Below are 27,041 nucleotides of genomic sequence, written 5' to 3'. Positions count from 1 at the left end.
ACGCGGCTCTGCGACACGGTGTACTTGGACGATCGCCATCATTCTGCCCTCGGTCGTGGTAACGCGATCTCCTCGCGAATGTTCCGATCATCGCCAAGAACCATCGTGGATGCTGACACGCGACCGTGCGTGTCGAAAAACTCTTTTCTCGTGGATAATCGGCCGTAAAAACCGAGCCAGTGAACATAAATTCTCAATGTGTACCCCCGTCGGGCGGCTCTCGTGTCTCGTGAAAGTGGCCCCTCGCGGATCGCCTTCTTCATGCCCGATTTTTTCCTGCAAGAACAGTCTGCGCGCCGAGAAGTGTCAATTGACGTTTAATGCGTGCGTTTAGAGATTAGATGAAGAGGAGCAGTGTGTACCGATTGTTGCGCGTATTTTGTGTTAAAGACGATTTCCGGACTTGTCAACGATAACTTGTGACCTCGCAAGTGCGAATCACTGGCGAAACCGAGCAACAAGTGGTCTTTCAGTATCGAGGGATGGGAAGAGCTTGCAGTCAATTTTAAACCACACTTCGTCGACGTGTGCTACCTATCGTGCGTATCCACCGCGGGGAAATGAACCGGTCGGCAGTCAAAGTTCAAAGGGCAAGTATAATAATGAACGTTCGCCACAACTCCAGCGTTAAACGAGTATCATACTCTGTGTTAAACGAATGCAAACAAACGATTTGACAGCGTACGCGTTTCAAAGTTTCAATGTATGCAACATTTTTTCTGCCCACTGGAAAATTCCACATAAGCAGAGTGTTATTATCAAGCTAACGCGAAACAAGAAACTGAGTTTTATTTATTACGATTAACGTTGTATAGTTGTCAGAGATGTGTAGTATTCGTAACTATTATTTCGTAATGTCACTTCTATTCTGCTCCTTCTATTTAAGTTAAAATTCATCTTATTTAGATGCGCGTACTTATGTTCGGTTACATTCGGGAAAATCGTTCTGGACACTGAATAATCTAACAGCCATAGTTCGATGAGTAACGCTGTATATACTGAGAACTGATCTATTCGAATAACCTGCATAATGGATGTGGAACGTAGACGTAATTATATCAAGGATAATGGGCATAGAGCATCGAAGTATACTCTCACTCCTGATATAGGAATAATTAGGAAGCACACGTATAGTACTTTCTATCATCTAATTTGTATGGATTCTGATAAAAAGGAGTATCTGATGTTTCATTGTGACACAATACATCGCACGGTATCATAAATATATCAAACCTGTGCGGTTTTAAACTGGATCATGTTGCGCGGGAAATATGAAAAATAGATTCCGACATCAGTTTTATGACAGAAGCGTAACTGGAATTATACGTACATTTTATCTTTCTTAAGTTTGCAGGGAATAAAAATCGAATATTCTAGAAAACGGTAGATCTTTTAAAAAATCTCAAGCTTCAAAATTATTTTTATCACATCCTTCTCTTCAAATTTTTAACTATAAAGCTATATAAAGCAATTATTTTGTTTCAAATCGATCACTCTGTAGGTATCACTATACCACCACATAATTTTCTAGTTTTTACGCCTTACTTCACACTATGCATCATATATCATACCTCGCACACCGCGTAAAAACTTGAGAGAACGGACGAGCCCAACTATTCTCTCGTTATCCGTTATTTGTATATCGGTACATTGAAACTACGCGATATATATTATGCACGACTCCTGTATGGCATATAATGAGAATTATCCTTCGGGATATACATTGTGTTATTTTGCTATTACTTCATGTACACATTCGTCATTCGTGCATTTATTATGCGAAATGACATTAAAATGTGATGTCAGAATTGGCTCATCGTTTGCAGATCGGGGTGATGAGCTCTGTAATTGTTCTGCTCGAGAGAAGAATCGCCCATAGAATAAGAAAAACGGAAAACGGTATTTAAAAAGCGTGTTATTGAAAACTGTCAATCGATGTAGCAGTTACTAACAAGTTTGCAAATAATCAACGTAAGCAGTTTAAATAAGCGTTTGACGTTGTTTATTTTTTAGAGTATGAATATTTATATCTCATAGTCAGACTGAATATATAAAGAAGTCCATTATGTAAAAATTGCGGACGAAGTTACAAATACTTGTTAAACGTTTTATAACACAAACTAAATGTAACGAATGAAATAATAAAAGCGTTTATTCGACTTTCCAAAAAATAGCATGCAACAATTATTGGAGAATGTTTGCTGTTCTTGGTTCCTATCTTGCAATATTACAAAATTTTTAGTCAAGAAAGTTAGAAGATAGCAGATTTATCATTGATACTTCTGTGAGTTGTTTTATGAAAATTTTAGTCTTATCGCTTTACCAGATTCGTTTTGGAATTCACACAGTCAGATCAGTGGTCTAAGAACACGTGACTGTATCAAATCAAATTGCGATCTTTCCGATTAATGATCCGAATCCAATATTTCCCCTTCCAAATCCTCCTCTTATATAATTAGTAGTCTAAAAATCAATGCGGAGATGCATACCGTTGCTTTTAATTCTATTATTTATGTAGTTAACGTCACAATTGCATTCCAAGGAAATACATAAAATAAAATAAAAGAGAAATCCTCTATAAATATTTTTATATCAGGATACAGATCTCCTCACATCGAAACACTCAACACTTTCCTTAATTGCAAATTACATTTACTTATCGATCGATGTTTTAATCGTTCATTAAAATTCTGATATCGTATGATATGCAATATGCATTAGTAATAGCAATATGGTATTTGGTCATTGGTCATCTAATTAAACTTGTTATTCACAGGTCGAAACACTAGATATAGCAATTAGCTGTTTCCACGTTGGAACGATCATCGGCAAATCAGCGAGCCGTAAACTGTTTAACACAAGAAGCCGCGAGAAATGTTACTTTCGTTTTTCGTGGGGAAATCGTATTTGATCGAGCAACGGTTGCAAAAATTGCAGGAAAAGTGTTGCAAGGCTACGGGCACGCAACTCGATGGAACGATCGAGCTAGGAGAAAAAATCGAAGAGATTCGTTAGAAGTGACGAACAAGTCACGAGAGGAATATTTAAAAGGATAAAAAAACGACGGAACTCGATATCGGAGACAGGCGAGGAAAGACGCAGAACAGAGCCGATTTAGAAAGCCTGTGGACTCTATAAGTAAGAATTCAGTTTCCAACGAGTACACGCTGATGCATAGGCATAATTGCATCGAGGAAAGGTAGTATACGGATATTTATAGATATTAGATACTTATAAATACGCATATCAAATACGCAATCATCCCACATTTTTGGCCATTTACCGTTACATGAAAACTAACATTGTGTAAACAGACAGAACCTTATTGGTTTAATGAAAATCTCATTTTATAAAGAAGAAAGAACGGAAATATCATCTATAAATTATATCGTGATGTTGGAAATATCCATCGAATCCTACGAAAATTTATAAATGAGAAGAATTGTAAAGAATTTTTGGAGAAATTATGAGTTATAGAATTTGATTATATTATTTGTAGAAAAAAATCATAAATAGAGTAAATTGCTATTTTGGGTCACGGAAAGTAAGAATACTTAACATCGTAGCGAATTGTGACTTCGTTATCGTGATATTCAACGATTAGAGCTGGTCTCCATTCACAAAGAAGAAAAACAGCACTGTGAGGCAGCAAATTTGTACTGCGAACAGCAAAGCAAGGAGTTTACAACGCGTTAAACAGAAGGCTAACACCGGAACTCGATTCCGGGAACAGGAAGATCCTTAGTAAATTTCTCGACTATTAACGAAGATTAGTCAATTTATAACGTTATAACAGTTCCTAAACATTGCGTGACAAAGAATTTTATAACATCTCATTGTTGGAAAATACTCAAGCAATCTTTATGATCGCAAAAAGTAGTGAATTTTCGTTGAAAACATGACTACAGAGGGAGAAGATACAGTATCGGTAACTCCTTGGTACACAAAGTTCTTCGAATATTGGAGAAACAGAAATCGAGTGGGTCCAGGTAAAGTAGAACTTCCCGACTGTGACTTCTTTATTGTCGAATCACGACGAACCTTAAGGATTCTGAAGCCAACCTTGAAAAGTGGCTGGTATTACGACAACACGAACGAGAGGCCTGAATCCATCGCTGACAATTTCTTCACCCGTTGGTCCAGAAGACCTCACTCACCCAGTAACTGCAGATGCTCTTTTCGACAATCGAAACGAGTAAGTACTGCCGAAGAACAAATCATCTCCGCCGAATTGAACAGGATTAGGACGAGCCTCTGCGAAGCGGAGGAAAACGAACGCGCAATCGAGGAACTCGAACATAAGGTGTCGGTAAATTTGCAGAAATTTCAAGTTTCTGAAGCCGAAGACGATCCCGCTAAAATAGAGGATAAGAGTATCGGCAGGATGAGCATAATCGACAAAGTTACCTCTGATACAACCGATCAACAGGTGGACGAGCAAACGATCAAAAGTAGAATCGTGAAGGATCTAGAGAAGTACATCAACGTGCTTCTCGAAGAGATATTGGACGACACGGTGAAGTACGTCGCAGGCACGAAGGACACTCTTATCAAGGATGTAAGAAGCTCTAAAAAGAGAAACGATTGTTCCACGTCACAACGATCGAGTCACGATAAAGAGAAGTTGAACAAAAGGAAACAAACAAACGAGGAATCCTACGACACCGAGGAATCGTTCAACGACATCAGCTTCTCGTTTCATCCGGAAAGGATCGAAAAGAACGAAAAAAAATCGGGGCGACGTGAAAGCGACAGCAACGAGGGCTATGTAAACCGCGGCTTCATCGGCTCGACGAACGATCCCGATTCGTTGGATTTCTACCTAGGACGATCGATCGACACGGAAGTTACTCTGGAGCAACTGGATTGTATCGATTCCGGGATAAACAGCGTTGAAACGATCGAGTTCCAACCGGATCAGGAGCCGAGCCTGGAGCAATCCTTGTTGAAGATCATCGACGAGAAGCTCGGTAGAACGGCTTTGAGGAACAGTTGGGAAGACTTGAGTACAGGTGGCCAGGAGAACGATGCTCAGGGCCAGCCGACAAAGAGAATGGACGAGGAGATGGTGTTTCCGAGAAGTGGCGAGCAGCTGAGCAACGATCGAAGCACCGAGAGATCGGAGGTCACCGGGAAGAATGATGCGGAAAGGAGCGAGCCGCAGGATTCGAGCGTTCAAACCGCTCGAGGAATCGATATCTCGACGGATAATCTCGAGAGTGGCATACCCGCGGTGGATCTGAAGGAGCTAGAGGAAACTGTTAACGAGCCCAGTTTCGAGAAACTGCGGCTGGAATTCAAGGACAACGGCAACGAGTCGTCCTTCAGGGCCAAAAAGGGTAACGCGATTGCTAATCTGCGAGAAAAGTTCGCCACGAACCCGCACGACTACGATTCTGATCGGTGTTCTTTGGGAAAGAGCAGTTGGAACGAAAAAATGGGCACGTTCGAGATGAAGAAGGAAGCCGCCGCTGCGTCCATCGAACTCGAGGATTACAGAAAGACGTGGCCCAACATCGAGGAAAATACCATCTCGATCGATTATAAGGAAAATCCTCGAGATTTAGTTACGTTTCGAAAAAATCGGAAGCCAATGATCGTGTTTCTTCATGGTTTCGGATCGTCAGCGGAGATCTTCGAACACCAGCTTCGATATTTCTCCGCTTTGGGTTATCCTTGTATCGCGCCGGATATGCTGGGACACGGAATGAGCTCGGCACCTGGACGGTCCAGAGATTACCATTTTACCAAGCTACTCAAGGATTTAGATACTATACTGTGTCACTACGCTTTCAAGCCTGGTCAGAAATGCGTCCTGGTAGCGCATAATTATGGGTAATTATTTCTCTTTTATTTCCTTTTTATTTTCGGATTTTATCTTTCAACTTTACGCAAAATTCACAAAGATTTACAAGATACCAGCCCATATAAATATCTCTTAATTACAGCAAAGGTTCGTTTTAAATTTCGTTAAATTGAAACTATCAGACAAATAATGTTCTTAGTCGGTATACAGTGAAATTTCACACACATCCTTGAATAGCAGACAATTGTCGCGTGTATTCGCGTGTTACGAATGAGATCAATTTCACGGTCGAAATCATTGATAGTGCCTTTGATACATCTTTAAATAGCAATCGCTTTATAATTGTCACTTTGATAACAAAAATTTATAGTGCCTAACTAAAATGTTGCCGATTAATTTTTCATTTAGCGTTACTTGATCTTATTACAATAGTTAGAAGATTTTATATTCACGTTATCACTCGGTAGATTATCTGATGCTTTGTTAGAATCTCTTCCCAATTTTACATTCCTCAATTTCACAACACGTTCAGGAAATTTCAATTAATCACAAAAAAGCAAAACGTAGGGCTGTGGTGATGGACGTTCTGCTCTATGGTAAGGTATTAGGTTCGATCCCCTTAGTTGTATTTAAAAAGAGTCTGCATTTGCATAAACATTCGTACTCTATTCATTACTATTAAATAATTTTATAATAGTAACTAATAGAAACTTGGTTGTAATCGCGTAACTTATCTTTAACTATGTAAAAGCATCTGGTGTATCGTAATCTCTTGGTACACGCGAGACAGTGTCTTATCGGATATCAATGATTACAAATTCCTTGACGTTCGTATCGTTGCGCGTCCAAGCAATCTAGTCAGCTGTACGCGTTTAACCGACGAAGTGGCTAATGGGCGTTTAATCCGCATGTCTCAAGTTCTTCAAATTCGTCGAGATGATCGATTCACTTTTATGCGCGTTGTGAATGTACGTTCTAGCTAGCTCTTGTCCTATTCCTCCATATCGTAATGTTTAAACGCTTTTTCTAATTGTTCGACCTTCTTCCGAGAAAATTGTATCGGAATGTATATACAATATACATAACTAAGTTAATGAGAGAGGTAGAAATACGAAGCGAAAAGTGAAATTCTATTAGGTGTAAAATGCGCATGTTTTTGCTTTGGATTAAATAACTCGTTAAGGATGTCGAAGGATTAGGATTGTATTTTTCGATTAGTAACTTTCTCTATGTTTTTCGTTATTAATCGACGATACGTTTGATGCATTTATAGATAGAAAATAATAAAATAAAATTATTAGGTTCATAGAACTATTTTCCACTTGTTCAGGAGATCCGACTTTTTCCCTTTATGAGGAAGTATACATTTTTTATTTCCTTTAAATCTATCAAATCAATATATAGCATCGATAAATATATCTTTTAATTTCATGTGCTCGTTAAAAGGAGCGTATATAGTATATAGATTAAATTATTACTAAAGATTAACACGACTGTTTCTATGCAAATTTTATTCCTATCTATTCGTGAAATTGTATCAAACGCTTGCGTTTGCATCAATTAGGCGCATATACATTGGGACGTAATTAGACCAAGAATGGTATAAAGTGAGCTCTTCGCCTTACCACTAATCTTGTATTTTTGTAATGCGCAAGTGCATTTCTCAGTGATGGAAAGTTGCTGGAATACATAGTAACTACATACAATGTTGCGTGCGTAGATTAATTTATGATACATGTGCCATGAAACGTGGAACGTACTACTTATAATATTATGTATCATTATACGTGTTTAATCTGCATACACGTAACAGATGTAAACCCTTTATCTTGTTTGCAAACATAAATCAATTTCTGTACCTTTCTACTAAAGTAGAACATATACAAAGACTCGTTATTTTCGTCTTGTGCGGAATGTGTTGATGCTAGCATGCAACAAATTAGAAATTCAGTTAAGCTTTATCTGTGTATCTCGAAGTTAATTTTTGACGCTATAACGCGCTAATTAATTTCAATCTTATCCAACAAGCTTTCGTTTAGCGATAACGCTCGAATTAACACTAACGTGTGTCAAAGTATTCGATTAGACAACGTGGTACAATATCATTCGGATTGCAAAGACCGATTGCAAGGTCGTTGTTGCACACATCATGATCCGTATCGATTCGTTTTTGAAGCTAGAGGATTGTCATCCACGCTTCGGCCCCGACTAAGGAGAAAGAAAGGGAGAGAGAGAGAGAGAGAGTGAAAGAAGAGGAGAAGGGTTGCAATATATACAAGAGTGGGTATATCGTGTAAATTTTATCTGCGCATTATTCGTATATCTGCAAAATGGTTCGTGGATTCACACAAAATGCATCGTGCATGTCGACTTGTATTAGGAGTGCGTGTAAATGATTTTGTTCATCACGTTTTTTTCTAATGATATTCCCCCGATACGTGGATAAGTGGAAAACATCGCTTTAATCGAGGTATATATCATTACTATGTGTGTTATAGTTATACGTTGCTTCATGAGTGCGGTTATTAAAGTATATAAGAAAAAAAAGACATGGCTTCCTAATCGGTTTGACGATATCCTACGAGAATTTCTCAATTTTTTTTATTATGTAAATTGCTAATGAATACGATCACTCGACTGGCAATCACGACCTACACGAAACGGTGCCGTAATAAAGAGGCAAGTTGTATTAATCCTTCACACGACATTGCAACATGACATGTAGGCCGCGGGCTATGTCTACGAACCAAGTACGGTTCAATACTCGTTCGCCGATTTAGTTAGAAAAATTAACATTTGTATCCTACACAGATTACGGCAATGAGTTAAGACAGCAATAAACGCGTTGCGTCCACGCGGTATGAATTATGTTAGGAAGGAACATTACGTTAATGAGACTTTCGAAAAGGCATTAAGAACCACACAAAGACATTCGGCGGAGTTCAAGTCCCATCTGAATGAAACAAGCAACTAATATATCATGTTGGTTTTCTTTTCTATTTTTTTATTTCCATTTTACGAGACTTTATCGATCTTGATACACATATATCGTCATCATCGTCAGTAACCTGATTTTAAATATCTATAGAAGATTCAACTTCAAATAGCAAGTTTCAAACTTTAGTTTCAAGGAAATTCGATTAATAGGAGTTCAAACCAAAGAAAATATTGCACACGTGCAATGATAAAACGATTGTGTCATTTTCTATTGATTGCAGATGCAGTTTTGCAGCTGCCTTGGCTTGCAAGTACGACAGTAGTATCCATCAGCTAGTCCTGATATCCGGAGGTGGTCCAACAGCTTTAGCAGCACCCAGTACCGAAAGCGCCGGCCACTGCTGCCTCAGAGCAATCCTGACACCGTTTTTAATGTGCGGCCTTCATAGAGATATATTATATTCCGCGAGGGGCCGTCAACACCCTTACTGTGGCCCTGAGCCACCAGAACAATGGCCTTCGCACATGAAATACGTTTTGGACGGCATGGTCTGGCCGGAAGGAGACTACGTGTTCCATAGAAGGATATGCACGCCGACGCTTCTCATACATGGTTTAAGGGACAACAAAGTGTCACTCGTGCAGGAATGCCAAATGGAGAGGGTACGTTGCTCTTTCTCAAGCTTCTTCTCAGATAGATTCTAAGAATCATGTAAATATATTACGCGTAAATTCTTATGAAATTTTATACGTAGCAAATGGCTTGTATCAAATATTGGAAGATCCTTTTAATGAATTTGTAAGTTTAAAACAGTTAAAAAAATTCTTACTTATGCATATATTCATATTACTTTAGATAATACGTAATACTTTATGTGATTCTTTCATGATTATGGAGCACAGTGAAAATATTTGCTATTGTCATTCACACTAAACATTTTTTCCTTCAGTAGTTTTATTAACGTTGAAATATAATTCTAATTTATTTTTAACTGCAGATATTTCAAATTCTTAATTTTCTCAGAAGATATCTAGGTAATTTGAAAATAATTTTCATTTCATTTTCAGTATCAATTGTATTCTTATGTTTCATGTTTTAGACCATGATGAAAGCCTTTCTCGAAGCGATTCCAACTGCTGGTCATACTCCCATGACTGATTGCCCAAAGCAAGTTAATCACATGATACATTGTTTCATAGATTTGTGGAAAAACAAGAAACGGTAGCAGTAAAGTAGGCAAAAAAATGTCTTTGCAAAAAGGACTATTTGTGGACCAAGTAATTATATAATAATATTATATTTAAATATCAAGTTCTTTGTACGGGTATTTCACTCATTGTACATGAAACAGAGAGAACAACAAGAAATTATAGTGCCTTATGCTTAATTTGCCGCGGCAAAAACACCGAAACAAAGATTAAGATCTATTGTACATAATTTAGATTTTACGCTGGTAAAACTTCGTTTGTATAGAATGCTATTTTATAAGATTGAAATGAAGTAACCAATTTTCTGTATAATTATTTTTTTATAAACTTTCGTCTAGTGCCGTATAGCCGGATACCCATGTTGGTAAAGTTGTATAAGTCTACAGAGTAACTGTGCCAAAACATGTACACGATTATTAAGTTGTTCTCTTTGAATTTATCAATTTAACGGTATATTTGTAAATGAAATTATAAAATGCAATGTGGAGGCTATATAATAGCGTATAAGTTATACCAAAGATGATTTATACAGCGTTATTTTATGTATTCTACCGGAGTATAACTTATTCGTTTACAATAAAATTGTGTACAGATATTTGATTCCGTTCATGATTACATTTATGAGTCTTATTCCACGTGTTCCTCTGAATCATCTAATCAGTCATATGCGTGTTTACATTTCGTTTGATTTCGTTTAGTATCAACGGTTTAAGAGTAATTTTTGATTGAGTGGGTTTTCTGGAGATTTCATCCATTCCTTTCTTAATATTTGTTTTAATTGACTTAACCTCAAAGTAGGGTTTTGCTCTTTAACAATAGGCATCATTCTTTCTTCGAAACTAGCATACGCGGCTTTTACACGTTTTTCTGGATGACGATCAACCTCGGCTTCTTTTGTACTGTGTAACAAATAATAACAATGTACTTTCAATATATATAATATGAAATAATTGCTTTCATTTAAAATGTCAATATAATAATTGGTCTTACCTTAAAACAGATAGCGCCTCATCTACATTATGAGCACTTTCACCTTCTATCGTCAACCTATTCAAATTTTCTTCGATTGGTTTTTCTTCTTCCCTTTTTTTAGTTGCTGCTTGATTTCGCTTTTCCATTACAGCTACTATTTCTGCTCTAGTTACTTTAGATGCAGGCTGTTTGCCACCCACTTTTATATTTGCCATTTCCTTTTCTAGTAGAGCTTTCACTTCTGCTTTCTTTTCTAATTGCTGTTGACGTTTCCTTTCAGATTCTTCCTATGAAATAATTTAAAATATATTAAAAATTAATAAATAAATTATAGGAAGCAAAGTTATTAAGTACATAAATATTGTATAACTAATAAAATTTAATAAGTATTATTTAGATACCTGTTTTTGTTTCTTTTTCAATAACTGTTTATCATCATCTTGCCAAGCTTTTTCTTCCGCTTCAAGAGCTTTCTTTGTATTTTCAGCCTCTTTTGCTGCTGCCTTTCTGGCTCGGGCAGCGACGGCTTTACTATTTTCACCGACAAATTTTTTAGGCATATTAACCTGTAAATTTTATCGTAATTACAACATGAATTGAAAATTCGCTGATAATAAGCTTTCGTATTATTTATTTCATTGCGAAATTATTATGTAATTCGTAATATTTGAAATATTATCACAAACAAAAAACCGGCAAAATTAAATTGGCTTAATAATTCGCGGTAACATGTATCTCACTATGGTTTAGTTGGTAGTACCGCTACACGTGCGCAGATGTATCGCTCAGCTAAAGATATAAAGAGGTTAAAGAATCATCGGCATCATCTTTAACTATAGCCATCTAAATCTAAAATATGGTTCAAGTGATTTTTAAATCATAAATGACGTATTACTTTGGAAGTGCGTGTCTACGAAGGAAACTTTTGCAATATTTTACGAATACTCGCGAAATGTCGAAACAGGGATCAAAGAAAGCTGGAAAAAGTAAAAAAGCTACAGTTAATGAGGTCAGTGAATAATAAAAATCGTAACTTACCAACTCCGGTTACAAGAATTAAAATGTAACGTGTGATCGAGATTTGATCACCTATTAAGAAAATAACATGACATTTTCTATGATACACCTCCAACTTATATTTAATACTACTAGGTGTCGCTTGCGAATTCATGAATGGCAACATTACATTCGCAGTTCACTAGATATTCTCTAAGAAATACCAATTTTTTCGAATATTTTATTTAAATAAAAAAGAAAATAAGATATATGTGTATATAGAGACGCTATATATACTAATTCAGTACCATTATACATACAATATGTGATTAAGATCGCAATCATATTTTACGTAGCATTTTAGGTAATCATCTACTTAAAACTTAAAATTACATTATGTTGTTTGATTGTTCGATACTCTTTGTTCATATTCATAACGGATAGATAAATTTTGGTAGGAATCTAAGGGACCCATAAGTTTAGATAAGAATGGAAATGTTACTATAAAAATACAAGCAAAACCTGGCGCAAAACATAATAATATAACAGGTGATAATATGTTGCAATATTTAAAGCAAAATTTAAAATAGGATATCAGATACATGTGAAGGTGTAAATTGCTTTGTAGATATTTCTGAGGATGCAGTGGGCGTCGCAATATCCGCACCTCCGGTTGAAGGTGAAGCAAATACAGAACTCGTGAAATACCTAGCCTCCATATTGGGAATGAGAAAATCCGACGTATCGTTAGATAGAGTTAGTTTAATATCTACTAATTAAGCCTCTCCATTTTTTTTTTTTAAATTTATATTCTCATCTTTTATAGGGTTCAAAGAGTCGACACAAGGTGATAATAGTATCTGGAACTACAGTGGAAAAGGTCTTAGAAAAATTAAAGGGAGAAATAGGAACTTAAAAATAGTAACAATTAATTATTGACGCACTTCTATCTTTTGTTAGAACAACTATTTTTTTAATGTATACATATAATGTTACACTCCTTTCATTTTGATAAGTCATATTTACTATACATAAATATGGCAATCACGTCAATATAACATATTCAACTAATCTATACAATAAAAAAGTAACTTTATACAATTATTACGTCGTAGAAGTAGTTCCTTAATAACTTTCAGAAATTAAATATATAATCACGAAATTCAAGTTTCACTTTGCTGACACATTTAGGCTTTCAATATATATGTCGGAGAAGCGTCAGGAATAGGGTTGTGGGCGTTTGATAGATCTTCATTGGAATTGGCCATCGTTGTGTTATAACGAAGGTACGGCCTGGTAATACGAGTATGGATACTACCGATTCGACAATCAACCGCGGTGGTTGAGCACTTGCGATACTAGTGACGTTGGTCTTAGGTTCGATAACGAATCCACGGTCAATGGGATGATAGATATACTTGCTCACACAATCTAACTCAAACGTGTAATACTCACAGATCGTAAGGCGCTGCTCTCTTCGTCGATGAGATCACAAGAAAGAATGACTTTTCGTCCCAATGATGCCACAGAGGAAAACTATGATGGGGTGTGTCTAAGGACACGAGATCATCGGATTCGTCGAGTATAGTCCTCGTTCCGAAAATAAGGGAAATTGACGTCGCTGTCAATTGGTCAATTTGGGGCAAAGACTGCCTGTCCGTTTGAAGAACCTTAAGTACCAAAAATACCCAGGTTTTATAGCGGATCCTCAGGCTAACTGAACTTGCGCTGTGTAAGTGCCTCAACATCTGGTATTCATTGTGTCCGAAGGAACCGTTGGAATATTTTACTGTCAAGTACCTCTATGGGTATTTCTTTTAATGAGGGTCATACTATCACTCCACACCTTTGTTAGACAAAGCGCCCGTCCCGTTGACCGCGGCTACGTTCGGCGACTGATGGTCGCCTTAAGCCCAGGTTTATTATCACAAATCGCAAACAAGTACAATTGGGTAGAATGACGGCAAATTGTTTAATTACAACTGTTATAATTGACTCTTCTCCGACATGTATATAACTCATTATAGACATTTACAAGATATCAACAAAAATGATATAAATCACATTTTTAAATCTAAAATTTTTAAATTATAAAAGAAGTTCTATTCTTTATATACTTCCTAAATTTAATTAAACAAATATTTCAAGATGAAATGCAAAAATAACGTATTTATTTGCCATTTGTAAGCACTTTTAGTTAAGTTTAATTTGAGATAAGTATTGCTGTAAGCGTATTAACTTTTTCCAAGATTCAAAGAATTTTTTTCAATTTTTAGTATCACCGTCGCGGATATGTTCTATATAAATTCTTTCAAGATTTTTTTCATCTATATATTATGATCACCGATTAAAATGAATTAAACCTTCACTCTTGTATCTCAAAAGCTTTATCGTCCAACCATGGCCGAAATATCGGCAACGTTGATGGATAATGTGCCCCTCTTTTCGACGGTGCAGTTCCTGCTGGAGCACCTTCCTGTCTTAAAGGATAGGTGGCTAAAACGATTGGTATTTGTAGTTTTATTTCTTTGTCCAAGCTTTTTGGACTTATTACAAACTGTAACAAAGTGAAATATTCTTTTATGTATGTTATAAGACATTATAATAAAAACATAAATAATTTTATCCGATGAAATAATAGTATAAAAATGGAATCTCAATCATATATTTTGTACCATCTAAGATGTTTATCTTCGTTTAAAGATGTCTCATATAATATATAGTTTTTAAAAGGTTGTCGATTATTGCCAGAGGAATACATATACGGGTATGCATGTTTGTAAAAGAATATTTTATTAATGTTTTGAATGGAATGCATTTGGGATAAAAAATCGGTTGACAAAGAATCGAGTGACACAAATCTCGAGAAAGTTGACTAACATATAAGATTCATGTACACTCCACAAAATCAGAAATTTTAAAAGATTGATAGTACAATGTTCTTACGATATTCTTACAATATTCTATCATGAAAATTATTGCTTTGTTCGTAAAATTTTATTAACGTTGCAAATTAATCCCAGTAAAAATTGTGATTGTGATAAAAAATAAGTGATTCATAAAAAGAAGTGATATTTTCATAATAGAAAAAGAAAAAAGGAGAAAGAAGAACCGTACAGAAGAAAGTCGCTGCTTTCCGTAAATGATCATAAACACGTTAGCTTTGTGGAGGAAACACGTTAGAGTAAAGAGAGAGTATGATACTTTAATCATGCTGCATGTAGTTGTAATTATCGTAATAGCAGTTGAAATGGCATTTATACTCACGTAGACGTGATAAAGGACGTTGATAAGGTGACAACCCCGCAGATTGGTGGGTGGTAACGGGGGAACGTACATTTGTTCGTTCAACCACTCCTCACCTTCTCCGGGACGGATTTTACCCCTGGAAACACTAGCCAATTCTCGCGTCTCGCTCGCGAGTACTTTGCCACGACAAAGGTATTGGATTGTTTCAGTCAAGGATGCTTTAGTCGATTTCATCGTCACCTGTTGAATCATTTCAATTCTGTGTGTACACTTAAATGTGGGTCTTGCATTATTTGCATCGATTTCGTTGTTATGATAATATTGTGAAATTTTATGCAAAAGTCCTGTAATTAGAATTAGATGTTTACTTATGATTTTTAATTAAAATACTTGCTTCACGTTAACTGTAAATCTAGGAAACGTTTATAGATTGGAATAGTATGTGATAGCATCATATTGTGCTGACCTTATTCCCACGATAGAAATTCTTTTGGTTAGTCATTGAATCGAAATACGATACATACTTTGCTCCGATTGCTGACAGTTGCCGAGATGCCGATAGTTTCACCGGGTACGTATCCACCTCTGTCGAGGCTTACCCTGCAAAATACAGGGCCTCCAGAGACACAGGAAACTCCGACTCGCTGCTCGATTTCTTGCCTTGCTGGTTGCTATTGAGAAGTATACATTTTGACAAATCATATAAATTATTTAATTCTTTATTATTATTTAATTCTAAGTTCTTATGGGAGTTGGTTTCATGATGTAATTTTTGTATTTGGATATCTAAAGATCCTATATATTACGAAAGTATACTACTACCATTATCTCCGACATTTTCTAACGAAGTAATATGTATCGCGTTCTTTTATAATACTTGGATCTTCAAATTTCATCAATTTCTTCATCAAATACGAGATCAATACTTTCAGTTATCACTTGGAGAGTTCTTGATTATGCAATGCAAGGCGTGTGCAATGAATGTGTCTATACAGTAGAATCGACAATGCGGTCGCGTTCGAAGCTGAATGCCACATGCCTACGTAAGAATTATCTTATGTTACATGTTAATCTGGTATGATGTGAATGTGTTTCTTTGGCCCCATAAACAATCAACTTTCCACCAAACATACGGAGGAATGTGTGTCTGACTGAGTAAATGTAAATGCTGATTCTTTGACGTATTGCGGGGACGATTCCAAAAAAACTATGTTGTAATTTGCAAACAAATTCAAGGAAATCATCAGTATAAACTTGAACCGTTTGCGAAAATCAAGAAACGAAATGAAATAAAAAAACGAGAAATGCTAAATAAAAATGTGATGGGATAAAAACAAAATGTAAAAATTAGAAGACTAGAAAATAAATCAAGTGAAGTAATAAAATAAAGAATGAAAATATAATAAAAAAAACATTAATGTAAAGTAAGACAAGAAATATTATCCATGAAATTAATTTCCTTCCATGAAGCAGAAATAACTGCAACGATTGAAAATTTGGTATTGGAAGCAAAAAAAATGCAGCATAATGACAAAAATCGCGATCGCTTTCTACGCAGGCTGGTGACCATTATTCAAAACTCGGCAGAACCAACGATTCTGTGCTGGATTTTGCCGTTAAACGATTCGTGAAACGTACAAAGTCGTTTGAAATCTTAGAACACTACTTCAATCTAACCGTGACTAATTTTTGTGTTATTGTATTAATACCCGCATAATTTCGACGATGACTCGAGCGATAAAGACGATACGGTTTTATATCATTTTATTGCTTGTTAAATGCCCGAACGATACTTGACTCGCTGTGATCATATGAATACTACGGATAATCATATGGCATACTACAACCTATTACTAATTACATATAATTACTAATAATTACTAATAATTAATTTTTGCTGTTTAAAGGGAAACTAATGGAACATAAAATATTTTACAGAATTACTTGAAATTTACACGTGTAAAGTTTTACTAGAATGGACCAAGATGCAACAAAAATATTCTAATTTTTACTACATTTTTTCAAAAAATGTTTTTCTTTAAACTTCTTAAAAAATTGGTTGTGGGATATATGATAACTCATCGCACAGGTCATATTACATCTTCTTACCACACAATTATCCTAAACTTTAAACAAGCTTGTCCTGCGAAACATTATACTTTTTATATGTAATTCGTTAAGGCCGTTGTTTTAAACGGCAATTAGAAATCAGACGGGTGTGTTGCGTGCAGCAAAATTGCAAATTAAATCGTTAGATGTGCAATACGACGTTCAATGTGATCGCAATCGCAATAAAATTAACCGACCAGAGATGTTTCACGATTTAGGATGCGCGTATCGGGGTTCGTCTAATCGTACGCTTCGGGTAGAAAGCGTAAGCTGAATAATGATGTTCAAAACAAGCACGATCGTCCTGACTATAAAGTAATGGAACACATGAATCATGGTTCATTTACGTGCAAACATAGCCAGCATAAATTTGAATATAGGACTATCTTATAAGGATTATCACTATCTTGATGGTCGTATTTATAATATATTTTAATATTTCCAATAAAACAATATTCATTTTATCGTACATATTTCAATCTAGAGACACGATAGCAAAATGATAACTTTTGTTTTTTATGCATTAGCAGTAACAATAAAGGACAAACATCCTTTATAGAATCAAATTTATGCTTTTTATATAGAACATCGTTTCGTCCGAAACGCAAATATGATCATCGTTAACGACGAGAAAATCGTGGATCGGTGTAGACGTTGCCCTAGTCATCCCTGGTTATCTTTTTAGCCAAATTCTATCGCCTTCTAACAAAGGAAATACCTATGCGATACTAAATCATCGGTATATATAATGCAAAGATAAAAAACAGAAACAAATAGGTAAAATAGATAGATATGTACAGAGACTTACTGCTAGAATCGGCGGTTCTAAATTTAAGTCGATTGGGTTCATTACGATGAAGACTTGCTGATTCTTGTGCGTCAGACCTCCGGGCTCCCGAAGTGCAGCTTTGCAGTAGTATTGTACCCAACCATGTTTCCCCAAGAAAGTAGACGGCAGGCCCAGGGGCAGACCTAATTTGAATGGAAAGCTGTGAATCCCCGGCGATAGCAGCGATGGTCCCTCTCCTGGATTCCGGTGTCGTACGCATGAGCAACAGAGAACGAAAAGGAACAGTTTTTACATTATTATGCGCCGCATGGCTTGCAGGTGTGCCGCTTGTAAAGAGAAGAATTTGACGGCTTTCAAAGATACATCATTAACGCTACACCTAGCAAATCCATTAAAATGTTAAGTTCCACGTATCATGTTTTTACAATTACTTAGTGAAAACATGCAAGTGCTTCTGACAAATCCTTTATCGTCATATGGGATCTCTTTAAATTCGATAATCAGAAAAATCAAGAGTCATAAAAAATTCCATTTTAAATCTTCCATCTTTAAATAGAAGACGAATGTCGTTAAAGAATCTGGCTATTATTGCAAACATTTATGCAAACTCGAGTAAAGCTAATTTATGAATTAAGATGTTCCAGATCACAGGCTTATCATCTAAGGCTCATTATTCGAACACATTGTGCCCGTTTCATTTTAACGGCTACATTAAATGTACCGTAATGTAATTTCTTTTCATTACCTGGCTCACCCAGCAATCTCATACGAAAATCTATATAGTTTTCTTTGTCGTAAACCCTCTCAGCACGTTGACTGCGTACACGCACCACTCCTTCGCCGATCACATGAAAATGTAACCCTGAAACGCTACGATACATCGAAAGTGTCATTAATCTTATTACGTCAATGAAATAAATTTAATAAATCTAATAAATTACTTTCAAGTCTTACAACACTTAATATCGAAACTGAAAACGAACAAATTCAATTTGATTATAATAATACTATTATAAAATATTTGGGGTAATAAATCCTTCAAGAAAGATAGAATTCTAGACGTAGAGCATAATAAATAATGGATAAAAAAGAAATAGATTAAAAGTAAATGAAATTTTTGTTGTATATGTATATATATATAACTATTCTATGCAGTACGCTTTCTAAAAAGTAGTTTGATACTATTGACAATACTGTGTTGAATTAACATTCTAAGGAGCGCTGCATGTAATTGTGTAAAAGGTGGACAATACTCATATTCATGTATTTTAATGCAAAAATGTTGTTTTATACAACAATTGTTTCTAATAAAGTGAAAAGTTTATATCGCGAAACATATTTTATTTATATTGTAAATAAATTAATGATCATTAATTGAAATGAACATGTAATTTTCAATGGTTTGTTTAGTCGATTATATAAATTATCATAACTATTGGATATATCGTAATTTATACTGTGAAAGTTTTCAGTGGCTACAATAGATGTTACGCGAGTTAGTCACGATTAAAGTAAATCTGACGAAACATAATTATTTAAAGTAATATACCTACATGCTTCCATGCGCTTCCTGATGTCTCATAAAGATCAAAAATATTAAGACATAAAACTCTTAATTTCAAAATAATTTATTTCAAATTAATCTTCAAAGCTAGTCAGTTTGATCAATATCTCGTTGACAATTATATTTTAATAATTTAAATTGTCTTCGAATTCTTTTTCATAAAACAGTTTCATAAAAATATAAATAAGTAACACATAAATGGATTGTATGTGAGATTTCGTGCGATTGTATATATATACATATATGTGGTATGTAAGTAAATACATACTTACTAGGCCTCATCATCCAACTCGATAAGTACCCGACCGGACAAAAAGTGGCCGGGAAAATATAAAAGATTTGTATTGTCGAAAAGTATTAAAAACTTGCTGAGTTTTCGCGTCATGGTCTTATGCAGCACGTTGTTCAAGGATCGACAAGGATGACGGATGACGCTCGCGTCAGAACGGCTTCGCGGTAACTGATTATGCACAAAGTTGTCACGAACACAAAATTTTTTCCAACGGAGGCCGAAGTAGGCATGTCAGTGAGAATCACTGGCATACACTGGATCGCACCAGCAACAGCAGCACGCCCATAACCTTGCACACACTACGTTTCTCTCTTTGGAACGTCACTGGAATCGGCGGAATCTCACTCAGCCAGTCAGTCTTTTCTTGATCGAGCAATCGCGTTCGTACATACTTTCATTTTTCGCGTACTCTGTTGTCGCGATTTTCCAATGGCTAACTTAGCTGTAGATCATCATGGAGATCCATACACTTCCCATTCGACTCAATAAAACATTAATAACGATGCTCCTACGCTATTATCCGCCAAACTTTCTGCCGCAGGCTCAAGGAGCCCGTCTCTTCCTGCCCATTCTTGGAGCTGTGTTCACTTTCGCTCCCCTACCTCTTTCGTTGTTTCCACCTCCAACCAACGTAATTACCTGCCTTCTTCCACCGACCAATGAAGAACTCCAATTTCTCGTACACAGAGTCTCTAAAGTAGAGCGTCTTGATTTACCGTGCTGTTGTACATATCATCTTGCTAAGCAGACTGTGCGCGGTCGATGAATAAAGTCGATAAGGTTCGTCTCGTCTGGCACGTTATATTATGGATCCTGTCTTATAACCCGTGTTCAGATGCGCTCCGCCGATAAGGTTAGTACGACGCACGAATTCACCAGGAAACCAATCGGCCAATGAAAACTACATATGTATATATATTTCTATATATGATCACTATCAACCACTATTTTCCTTATGTATAATGCGTGTGCATTCGAGCGAATATAATATTCGTAAGATGTTAGGTTGCCCCAAAAGTTTCTTTCATTTTACACGGAAACATTTTTTGTTTTATATTATTTTATTGAATTATGTTTTCTATAGAACAAAATGGATCATGCAAAATTCAATAAAATAATATAAAACAAAAAATGTCGTGCATCTATTATTTCCTTATAAAACGAAAGAAACTTTTGGGACAACCTAATATCTGGCGTCATATAAAATAATTTTAGAGGATATCAGATAGCGAAATACTTGTTTTGGTGTGCCTGGATTTCTCTTGATAACTTATGTATTGTTTGTCACTTCCTGTTATGCTGAAGAATTAGTATTGTTATCTTGGCGGTTGTTCTTAAAATACTTACGTATAAAGGTAAGGCAACCGTACAGTACCTTCTTCTTTAAATATTGTACTTAACACTTTATCTTATACATTAAATAAGCGTAAGCTATATTGCAAACAAAACAAATATTTTTATGTAACTTCCAAATATGTATTCTATACAATTTATGCATTGACTTTTAATGGTTAACTAGGACGAAAAGCGTATTATAGCTAAGAAACCTTAAATTCTAATGCTCCAAATCATACATGAATTAAGTTTAAAACTGTAATTGTTTTCAAAATTTGATTATTCGTTGGAAAGAAGTTATGACATATAATTTTTCAAATTATCATTTTTGTGCGACATTTAAATAGCGAATGTAGTGCCCTCGCGTGTATGCGGCACGAAATACTGATGGAGACAGTATGGTATAGCACATACCTAAGCTACAACATAGTTGCGTGTTGCGCGCTGTACTTGGGATATAAAACTCAAAATGGACAAAAAGGTTATAGATCAAAAAGAATATTTAAAAAAATACTTATCTTCAAAAAATGAAAAGAAGAAAAAGAAAAAGATTAAACTGGGATTAAAAACGTAAGATTCCATTTATAAATATTGTGGCTTTGACAGTTTCAACAGGGAGTTCTTGTGCTTTTTAACCTTTAATGTATAAACAGAATATATTTTATTTATTGTCATTTTCTTCATTTAATATTATATTAATATCGGAGATTGTTTAAATGTGAACAGAAATAATAAACTATCGTAGAAGATTATTCACTCCTTAGCATAAATTTTGATATGTATTTTTCAGAGTAAAAATCATTGATGATGACATAGAGCTGAAGAATTTAAGACCAATAGAAAAGAATGAATTGGATATTTTCACCAATGCAGAAGATGCACCTCAAATTGCTGGTGTTGTAGATGAACGTGGTCCGGTTGACTTTTCTGATAAAAGAAGATGGAAAATAATAGCTAATGACAAAGGTGACGATTTAACTATTCCTAACATTGATAGAGAAAATAAGCAACTCAAAGAAGTTAAGAACATTTCTGATGACGACTTAAGTCCACCAAGGCAAGAAAAGAAATATTTGGATGATGATTTGTCTCCTCCAAGATTATCTAAAAAAAGAAAAAAAAAGTGACAAATTAAGAAGCGAAAAAGAACAATGGTAATGATATAATAAGGGAACCTGACTTGATACAACATCCATGGCCTTGAAAAATTTTTTTCTCAACAAAAATAAAGCGAATGTTTCCACAATTTTAAGGGTGCTTTATTTTATATTCAAGTACTAAACAAAATTTTTTTATTAAAAAAATAATACATTTTTTAATTAGATATTTAGATATATTTGTAACATCAAGCCACCAGGGTACAAGAATTGTAAACTTGTGTACATCTTAACACTTTGACTGCCACGCCGAAATCACATGTTTCGCTCAGTACGCCACTGGAGTATTTTTATTGTTTAAAGCATACAATGACAAGATAATAATAAATTGATGATTTAAGACAACATTCTTCTCCAATGGACCATTTATCTTATTGGTGATCATGGGTGACCATCGTGGCGTGTAACAGTTGATAGTGATATATTATAACAAGGCTTTGTTTATTTCAACAAACCATTTGCATTCGTTATTTCGTCGTAACCAAAACGTCCAAAATATATTGTTGAAACGTGTAGAAGATATTAGTAAATAGTATTTGCTCATTCTATATATAATAGTAAGGTATCTTCACACTTCTAACTTCAATTATATAATTATAAAGCAGCATTTACGATTATTTTCTAAGGTGTGTTTATAATAATAATAATCATAGAGTACCCCTCAAAGATATGGATGCAAACAGTGCACCGTTAGATGCAAGATTTGTTCTCATCTTTTTTTTATTGATGTTCTAATAAAAATGTTTAATTGTTCAATGGGGTACTTTTTATTTCAAAGTATCTTCTATTAATCGGTTATATTCAAAATGCCCCAACTGTCGATTTTCATTCAATTTTTACAATTGTAAGAAGTTTAAGCGCTTCGGTCACCAATAACCACCGTGGCGTCACAGTTAGTCATATATGACCAACATGGCAGTCAAAGTGTTAACCTAACGGATCCAATTCTTGCCTGCAACAAAAAACAAAACTGTTCCTTAATTTTCGTGTAATTACATCAACAAATACAAAATTGAACAAATCGTGGAATTTTAAAAGAAAATTACGGGAAAATTTCGATTTATTTTTGCAAGAAAAATCATTTTAATTCAATTTTTTTTCTAAATGTTTCTATTTCATTGAGAATTGTTAGTCATCATCTAGCTATAAAATCACGGGTTAAACTTATATATTTTATTATATTATATATTATATATTATATATCTTATATATCTTATATATATCTTAATTGTTCTTATATATCTTAAATTATTGTTTTCTTTTTTATCACTATCTGGCAGTTTTCAATATGTAGTTTCAATGTGTAGAATCTGAAAATGCAAGTTTTAATTTTAAGAATTCAGCATTTCAAAAATTATGCATGTGTAAAGTTAAGCGTTTTTTGGCATATTTGACAACTTGTCGTCATATTGCTTCCATCTATCACCGATTGGGCCGCACAAAAATGAACACTCATTCATACATATTTAGTTTTTTATTTTTTGAGCTTTTATTTTATGACTGTGGATACCGTTGATGGCTGTAATTAACACGTAATATAGATGAACTTTGCCGAAAATTAACATGTGAATATAGCTGGCCGCCTTGCAATCACTGCAATTTTATAGCTATCCTCAACATAATTCAATACTTACCTACAAATTCTATGTTTTAATTTACTGTTTTATGGGCATATCCCTCTGAAAAGATATTTGTCTTATCCCGCTTAAGTGGCTACTGCCCAGGTGCATTTGTTACAGCCAACGATTCCACTCATTGGACGAATCGTGAATAAAAGCCAATATGGCGTCAAAGTAAGCTGTCAAATACGAAAAAAATGCTCAACTTTATATAGTTATAACTTTTCTGCCGTTGGATTCCTAAAGCTAAGAGTTGCATTTTCGGATTCTACGTATTGAAAACTATCAAAAAGCAATAACAAAAGGCAATAATTTTATTTCCATTAAGTCGCATTCACAAATTTAAAAAAACATGATTTTGAGAAAGACGCATCCAAAGTTTTCGATAAAATGGTTTCTTACTAAATAACAAAGAGTGAAAAGTGCAAACGTGTATCGAGAATGTTACATAAAATGTTGTCAGATGGGGCGATCGCCGCTCGACGCTTCATGTAGTAGTGTGGCCACAATCATATAAAACTTGTAGTTGTAGCTTATGGCGATGCAGTGAGATCGTTTACAATATGCATGCATGTTTCCAGTTATGAAACTTACGAATGTAACGAATCGGCTGTTATGCAGCATGCATGTCTTTACAACGTTTATTTTTGCGATTAAGATTTCGAGTTATTTTTGTTTAATAAAGTTTATGTATCAAATACCAGTTTAATTTATGTTGTAGTGTCAAGCACATACATTGTTTGGAAATATCACTATATATATGTAGCGGACAGCAGAATTTGCTTTGCAAGGACGACTGCGAAACACACGCGTATAATAGCTGAAATTGGGCAGACGTTACAAGTAAAATGTACAAACATTATAAAAAGAATCCAGACAGGAGACATGATTCAGATATGAGTCCACCTCGTAAAAGGAACAGAGATGATCACACAAGTTCAAACAGATTTAAGGAAGGTGACAGAGATTACTATAAGTCTAAATCAAGCAAATTTCGTGACAAATATGACCACGATTTTAGTCATCGTTCGTACAGAGAGGACTATTATACCAAGGAAAAGAGATACAGGCATAGGAATATCGATAAAGAATGTAGTGAAAAACGCATGAAAAAAACATTAGACGGAAAAAAGGCGGGATTACAAGATGCTAAAGCACTACGAGAAGAAACAGAGGCATATAGAAAACGAGAAGCTGATCATTTTCGCAAGGTATTTCAAGAAATTCCATCTTTCCGTTTTCTAATTTATGCCTTATAAAAAAAAAAAAAAATGGTTAAATTTTACTTCAGCGAACCAGAAATTATTGACTTCTTTTTTGCAATCTTGTAGTTTTCGATGTGTACACTGTACTCATTGGACGAATCATAGATAGAAGCCAATGTGACACCAAATAATTAGCAAAATATCCTAAAAATGCTCAATTTTACATAGCCATAACTTTTGAATCAGTGATTTCCTTACTTTAAAACTTGTTTTTCCAGATACTACACGTTGAAAATTACAAAATTATAAAAAAGAAGTTAACTTTTCATCCCCTAGAGTAAGTTTACTCAAAAAAGGTTACAATTTTGTTTTCTTCAGCTTAGTAAAGAAGTTACAGGAGTTGGACAAGCGGCGATTGTGCGTGATAAAACAGGTAAAAAGCGTAACCTAGAGGCAGAGGCAATAGAAGAACGAGAGAGGCAAAAACGACAAGCGGAATTAGATGAAAAATATGCTAAATGGGGTAGAGGGTAAGTAATACAGAATCCAGTTCATAAGATATTGTATTTGTGGCAAAATTTGTAAAACACATATTTGTTATATCAGTTTAAAACAAGTTGAGGATCGTGAAGAAAAGCTAAAAGATGATCTTTATGAAATGAGTAAGCCTCTAGCGAGATATGCAGATGACACTGATTTAGACAAAATGCTTAGGGAACAAGAAAGAGAAGGTGATCCTATGTTAGAATATATTAAACAAAAACAGATAAAAGAAGGGAAGAGAAAACCAGGTATAGCATTATACATTTTCTAAGTTTAATTCTAAAAAAATATTCATATTTGTCATAATGATTTCATTGGTATACAACTATGTATGTTCTCAGATCGACCAAAGTACGAAGGATCATTCATGCCAAATCGTTTTGGTATCAAACCTGGTCATAGGTGGGACGGGGTTGACAGAAGTAATGGATATGAAAAACGATGGTTTGAAGCACAAAATGCAAAGATAGCACGTCAAGAGGAGGCTTATAAATGGAGTACTTCTGATATGTAAAATGCAAGCATTTTTTCATTTTTTGTATATATCGTACAAGTTATGTGTTATGAACATTACGGTTTAATTGTCAAGCGAGAGATCGGAAATATACAGGATGTCGAATTTTAGTAAATATTACAAGTATTTTGACATTTATATATATATAATAATTAGTACATCCTGTATATTCAAAATGTAAAATACAGTTTCTATCATCTATATTCAATAAACATGGTCTCAAATTCGTTACCAATCATTATTATTATTTATCCTTAATATTTTCTGTATCGAGAGAATCGTGCATGCCGGGAAGGCATTAAAAATATCGAAGCTATTTGTTAGTACTGTTCTCAGTATAAGTCACGCGACTATGAAACGCAAACAAATGTATGTCTCATCTATGAAATATGAATCATCAACGGTGGTAAATCGTGGAGGATTATCAAAACTACAAAATCGATATTCGTTCCAGAAAGCAGGAAGACCGCGAGAATTGTTGGCGCCTGTCTGCCACCGGTCTTGTCGATTCAGTACATTTAAACGAGGTATCCGTTTATGAAATCGATTGAACCTTGCAAAAGTCCCTCTCCTTGGATGATACACGAGAAATGGGAGTGACGCGTAGTTAACCGACGATAACTAATACAAAACCAATATGTCTTTCATAGAAATGTTACAATGTAAAATCGTAAAACATTGTAGCGTCTTTAAGCATCTAAGCCGTGTGTAGCAGAGGGTCCACCGTAGCGGTACATATCGTTA

The 27,041-nt window shown here is 35.0% G+C and overlaps 5 protein-coding genes across 6 annotated transcripts; 3 read left to right on the top strand and 2 right to left on the bottom strand.

The window, feature by feature from the left end:
- Window positions 1-451: 451 nt before the first annotated feature.
- LOC117161317 (uncharacterized) lies at window positions 452-10,547 on the top strand. The gene is made up of 4 exons (XM_033342755.2): window positions 452-590; window positions 2,777-5,835; window positions 9,025-9,406; window positions 9,844-10,547. Exons 2-4 carry the CDS (start codon window positions 3,899-3,901, stop codon window positions 9,967-9,969), a joined length of 2,445 nt encoding a protein of 814 aa, XP_033198646.2. The 5' UTR covers window positions 452-590; window positions 2,777-3,898; the 3' UTR covers window positions 9,970-10,547.
- LOC117161320 (coiled-coil domain-containing protein 124) lies at window positions 10,473-12,085 on the bottom strand. 2 transcript variants are annotated; one of them, XM_033342757.2, is made up of 4 exons: window positions 11,963-12,085; window positions 11,326-11,490; window positions 10,943-11,211; window positions 10,473-10,851 (listed from the first exon to the last, which is right to left on the bottom strand). In XM_033342757.2, the coding sequence occupies exons 2-4, from the start codon at window positions 11,482-11,484 to the stop codon at window positions 10,653-10,655; spliced, it is 627 nt and encodes a 208-aa protein (XP_033198648.1). In that variant the 5' UTR covers window positions 11,485-11,490; window positions 11,963-12,085; the 3' UTR covers window positions 10,473-10,652. The 2 variants fall into 2 exon arrangements, with proteins under 2 accessions (XP_033198648.1, XP_033198649.1); XM_033342758.2 differs by lacking the exon at window positions 11,963-12,085 and adding an exon at window positions 11,665-11,795.
- On the top strand, window positions 11,795-13,021 carry LOC117161321 (UPF0235 protein C15orf40 homolog). The gene is made up of 4 exons (XM_033342759.2): window positions 11,795-11,933; window positions 12,379-12,469; window positions 12,549-12,676; window positions 12,747-13,021. Exons 1-4 carry the CDS (start codon window positions 11,808-11,810, stop codon window positions 12,834-12,836), a joined length of 435 nt encoding a protein of 144 aa, XP_033198650.1. The 5' UTR covers window positions 11,795-11,807; the 3' UTR covers window positions 12,837-13,021.
- Window positions 12,865-20,495, bottom strand: Vdup1 (arrestin family protein Vdup1). The gene is made up of 6 exons (XM_033342756.2): window positions 19,905-20,495; window positions 18,814-18,938; window positions 18,087-18,304; window positions 15,694-15,840; window positions 15,188-15,409; window positions 12,865-14,477 (listed from the first exon to the last, which is right to left on the bottom strand). Exons 1-6 carry the CDS (start codon window positions 20,015-20,017, stop codon window positions 14,286-14,288), a joined length of 1,017 nt encoding a protein of 338 aa, XP_033198647.1. The 5' UTR covers window positions 20,018-20,495; the 3' UTR covers window positions 12,865-14,285.
- A 158-nt stretch (window positions 20,496-20,653) lies between these two features.
- On the top strand, window positions 20,654-26,528 carry LOC117161297 (uncharacterized). Its single transcript, XM_076619109.1, has 7 exons — window positions 20,654-20,777; window positions 21,607-21,829; window positions 22,050-22,382; window positions 24,862-25,246; window positions 25,619-25,770; window positions 25,847-26,031; window positions 26,125-26,528. Exons 2-7 carry the CDS (start codon window positions 21,729-21,731, stop codon window positions 26,295-26,297), a joined length of 1,329 nt encoding a protein of 442 aa, XP_076475224.1. The 5' UTR covers window positions 20,654-20,777; window positions 21,607-21,728; the 3' UTR covers window positions 26,298-26,528.
- Window positions 26,529-27,041: the final 513 nt, after the last annotated feature.

This window comes from Bombus vancouverensis, chromosome 6, assembly GCF_051014615.1.
Source record: "Bombus vancouverensis nearcticus chromosome 6, iyBomVanc1_principal, whole genome shotgun sequence".
Lineage (NCBI taxonomy): Eukaryota > Metazoa > Arthropoda > Insecta > Hymenoptera > Apidae > Bombus > Bombus vancouverensis.
Note: the sequence above shows the minus strand (reverse complement) of the source record. Positions and strands in the feature narration are given on the sequence as shown.

What these genes read in the sequence shown, in the direction of transcription:
- LOC117161317 (XM_033342755.2), top strand. Translation starts at nt 3,899, where the DNA reads ATGACTACAGAGGGAGAAGATACAGTATCGGTAACTCCTTGGTACACA. An exon ending in CTGGTAGCGCATAATTATGG is followed by an intron (nt 5,836 to 9,024) that starts GTAATTATTTCT and finishes TATTGATTGCAG; the next exon opens with ATGCAGTTTTGCAGCTGCCT. An exon ending in AGGAATGCCAAATGGAGAGG is followed by an intron (nt 9,407 to 9,843) that starts GTACGTTGCTCT and finishes TTCATGTTTTAG; the next exon opens with ACCATGATGAAAGCCTTTCT.
- LOC117161320 (XM_033342757.2), bottom strand. Translation starts at nt 11,484, where the DNA reads ATGCCTAAAAAATTTGTCGGTGAAAATAGTAAAGCCGTCGCTGCCCGA. An exon ending in TGAAAAAGAAACAAAAACAG is followed by an intron (nt 11,212 to 11,325) that starts GTATCTAAATAA and finishes ATTATTTCATAG; the next exon opens with GAAGAATCTGAAAGGAAACG. An exon ending in GAGGCGCTATCTGTTTTAAG is followed by an intron (nt 10,852 to 10,942) that starts GTAAGACCAATT and finishes TTTGTTACACAG; the next exon opens with TACAAAAGAAGCCGAGGTTG.
- LOC117161321 (XM_033342759.2), top strand. Translation starts at nt 11,808, where the DNA reads ATGACGTATTACTTTGGAAGTGCGTGTCTACGAAGGAAACTTTTGCAA. An exon ending in AAAAAGCTACAGTTAATGAG is followed by an intron (nt 11,934 to 12,378) that starts GTCAGTGAATAA and finishes AAATTTTGGTAG; the next exon opens with GAATCTAAGGGACCCATAAG. An exon ending in CCGACGTATCGTTAGATAGA is followed by an intron (nt 12,677 to 12,746) that starts GTTAGTTTAATA and finishes CATCTTTTATAG; the next exon opens with GGTTCAAAGAGTCGACACAA.
- Vdup1 (XM_033342756.2), bottom strand. Translation starts at nt 20,017, where the DNA reads ATGACGCGAAAACTCAGCAAGTTTTTAATACTTTTCGACAATACAAAT. An exon ending in GAGTTGGATGATGAGGCCTA is followed by an intron (nt 18,939 to 19,904) that starts GTAAGTATGTAT and finishes GATGTATCGTAG; the next exon opens with CGTTTCAGGGTTACATTTTC. An exon ending in GAGATTGCTGGGTGAGCCAG is followed by an intron (nt 18,305 to 18,813) that starts GTAATGAAAAGA and finishes ACCGGAATCCAG; the next exon opens with GAGAGGGACCATCGCTGCTA.
- LOC117161297 (XM_076619109.1), top strand. Translation starts at nt 21,729, where the DNA reads ATGGACAAAAAGGTTATAGATCAAAAAGAATATTTAAAAAAATACTTA. An exon ending in TCTAAAAAAAGAAAAAAAAA is followed by an intron (nt 22,383 to 24,861) that starts GTGACAAATTAA and finishes TAATAGCTGAAA; the next exon opens with TTGGGCAGACGTTACAAGTA. An exon ending in AAGCTGATCATTTTCGCAAG is followed by an intron (nt 25,247 to 25,618) that starts GTATTTCAAGAA and finishes TGTTTTCTTCAG; the next exon opens with CTTAGTAAAGAAGTTACAGG.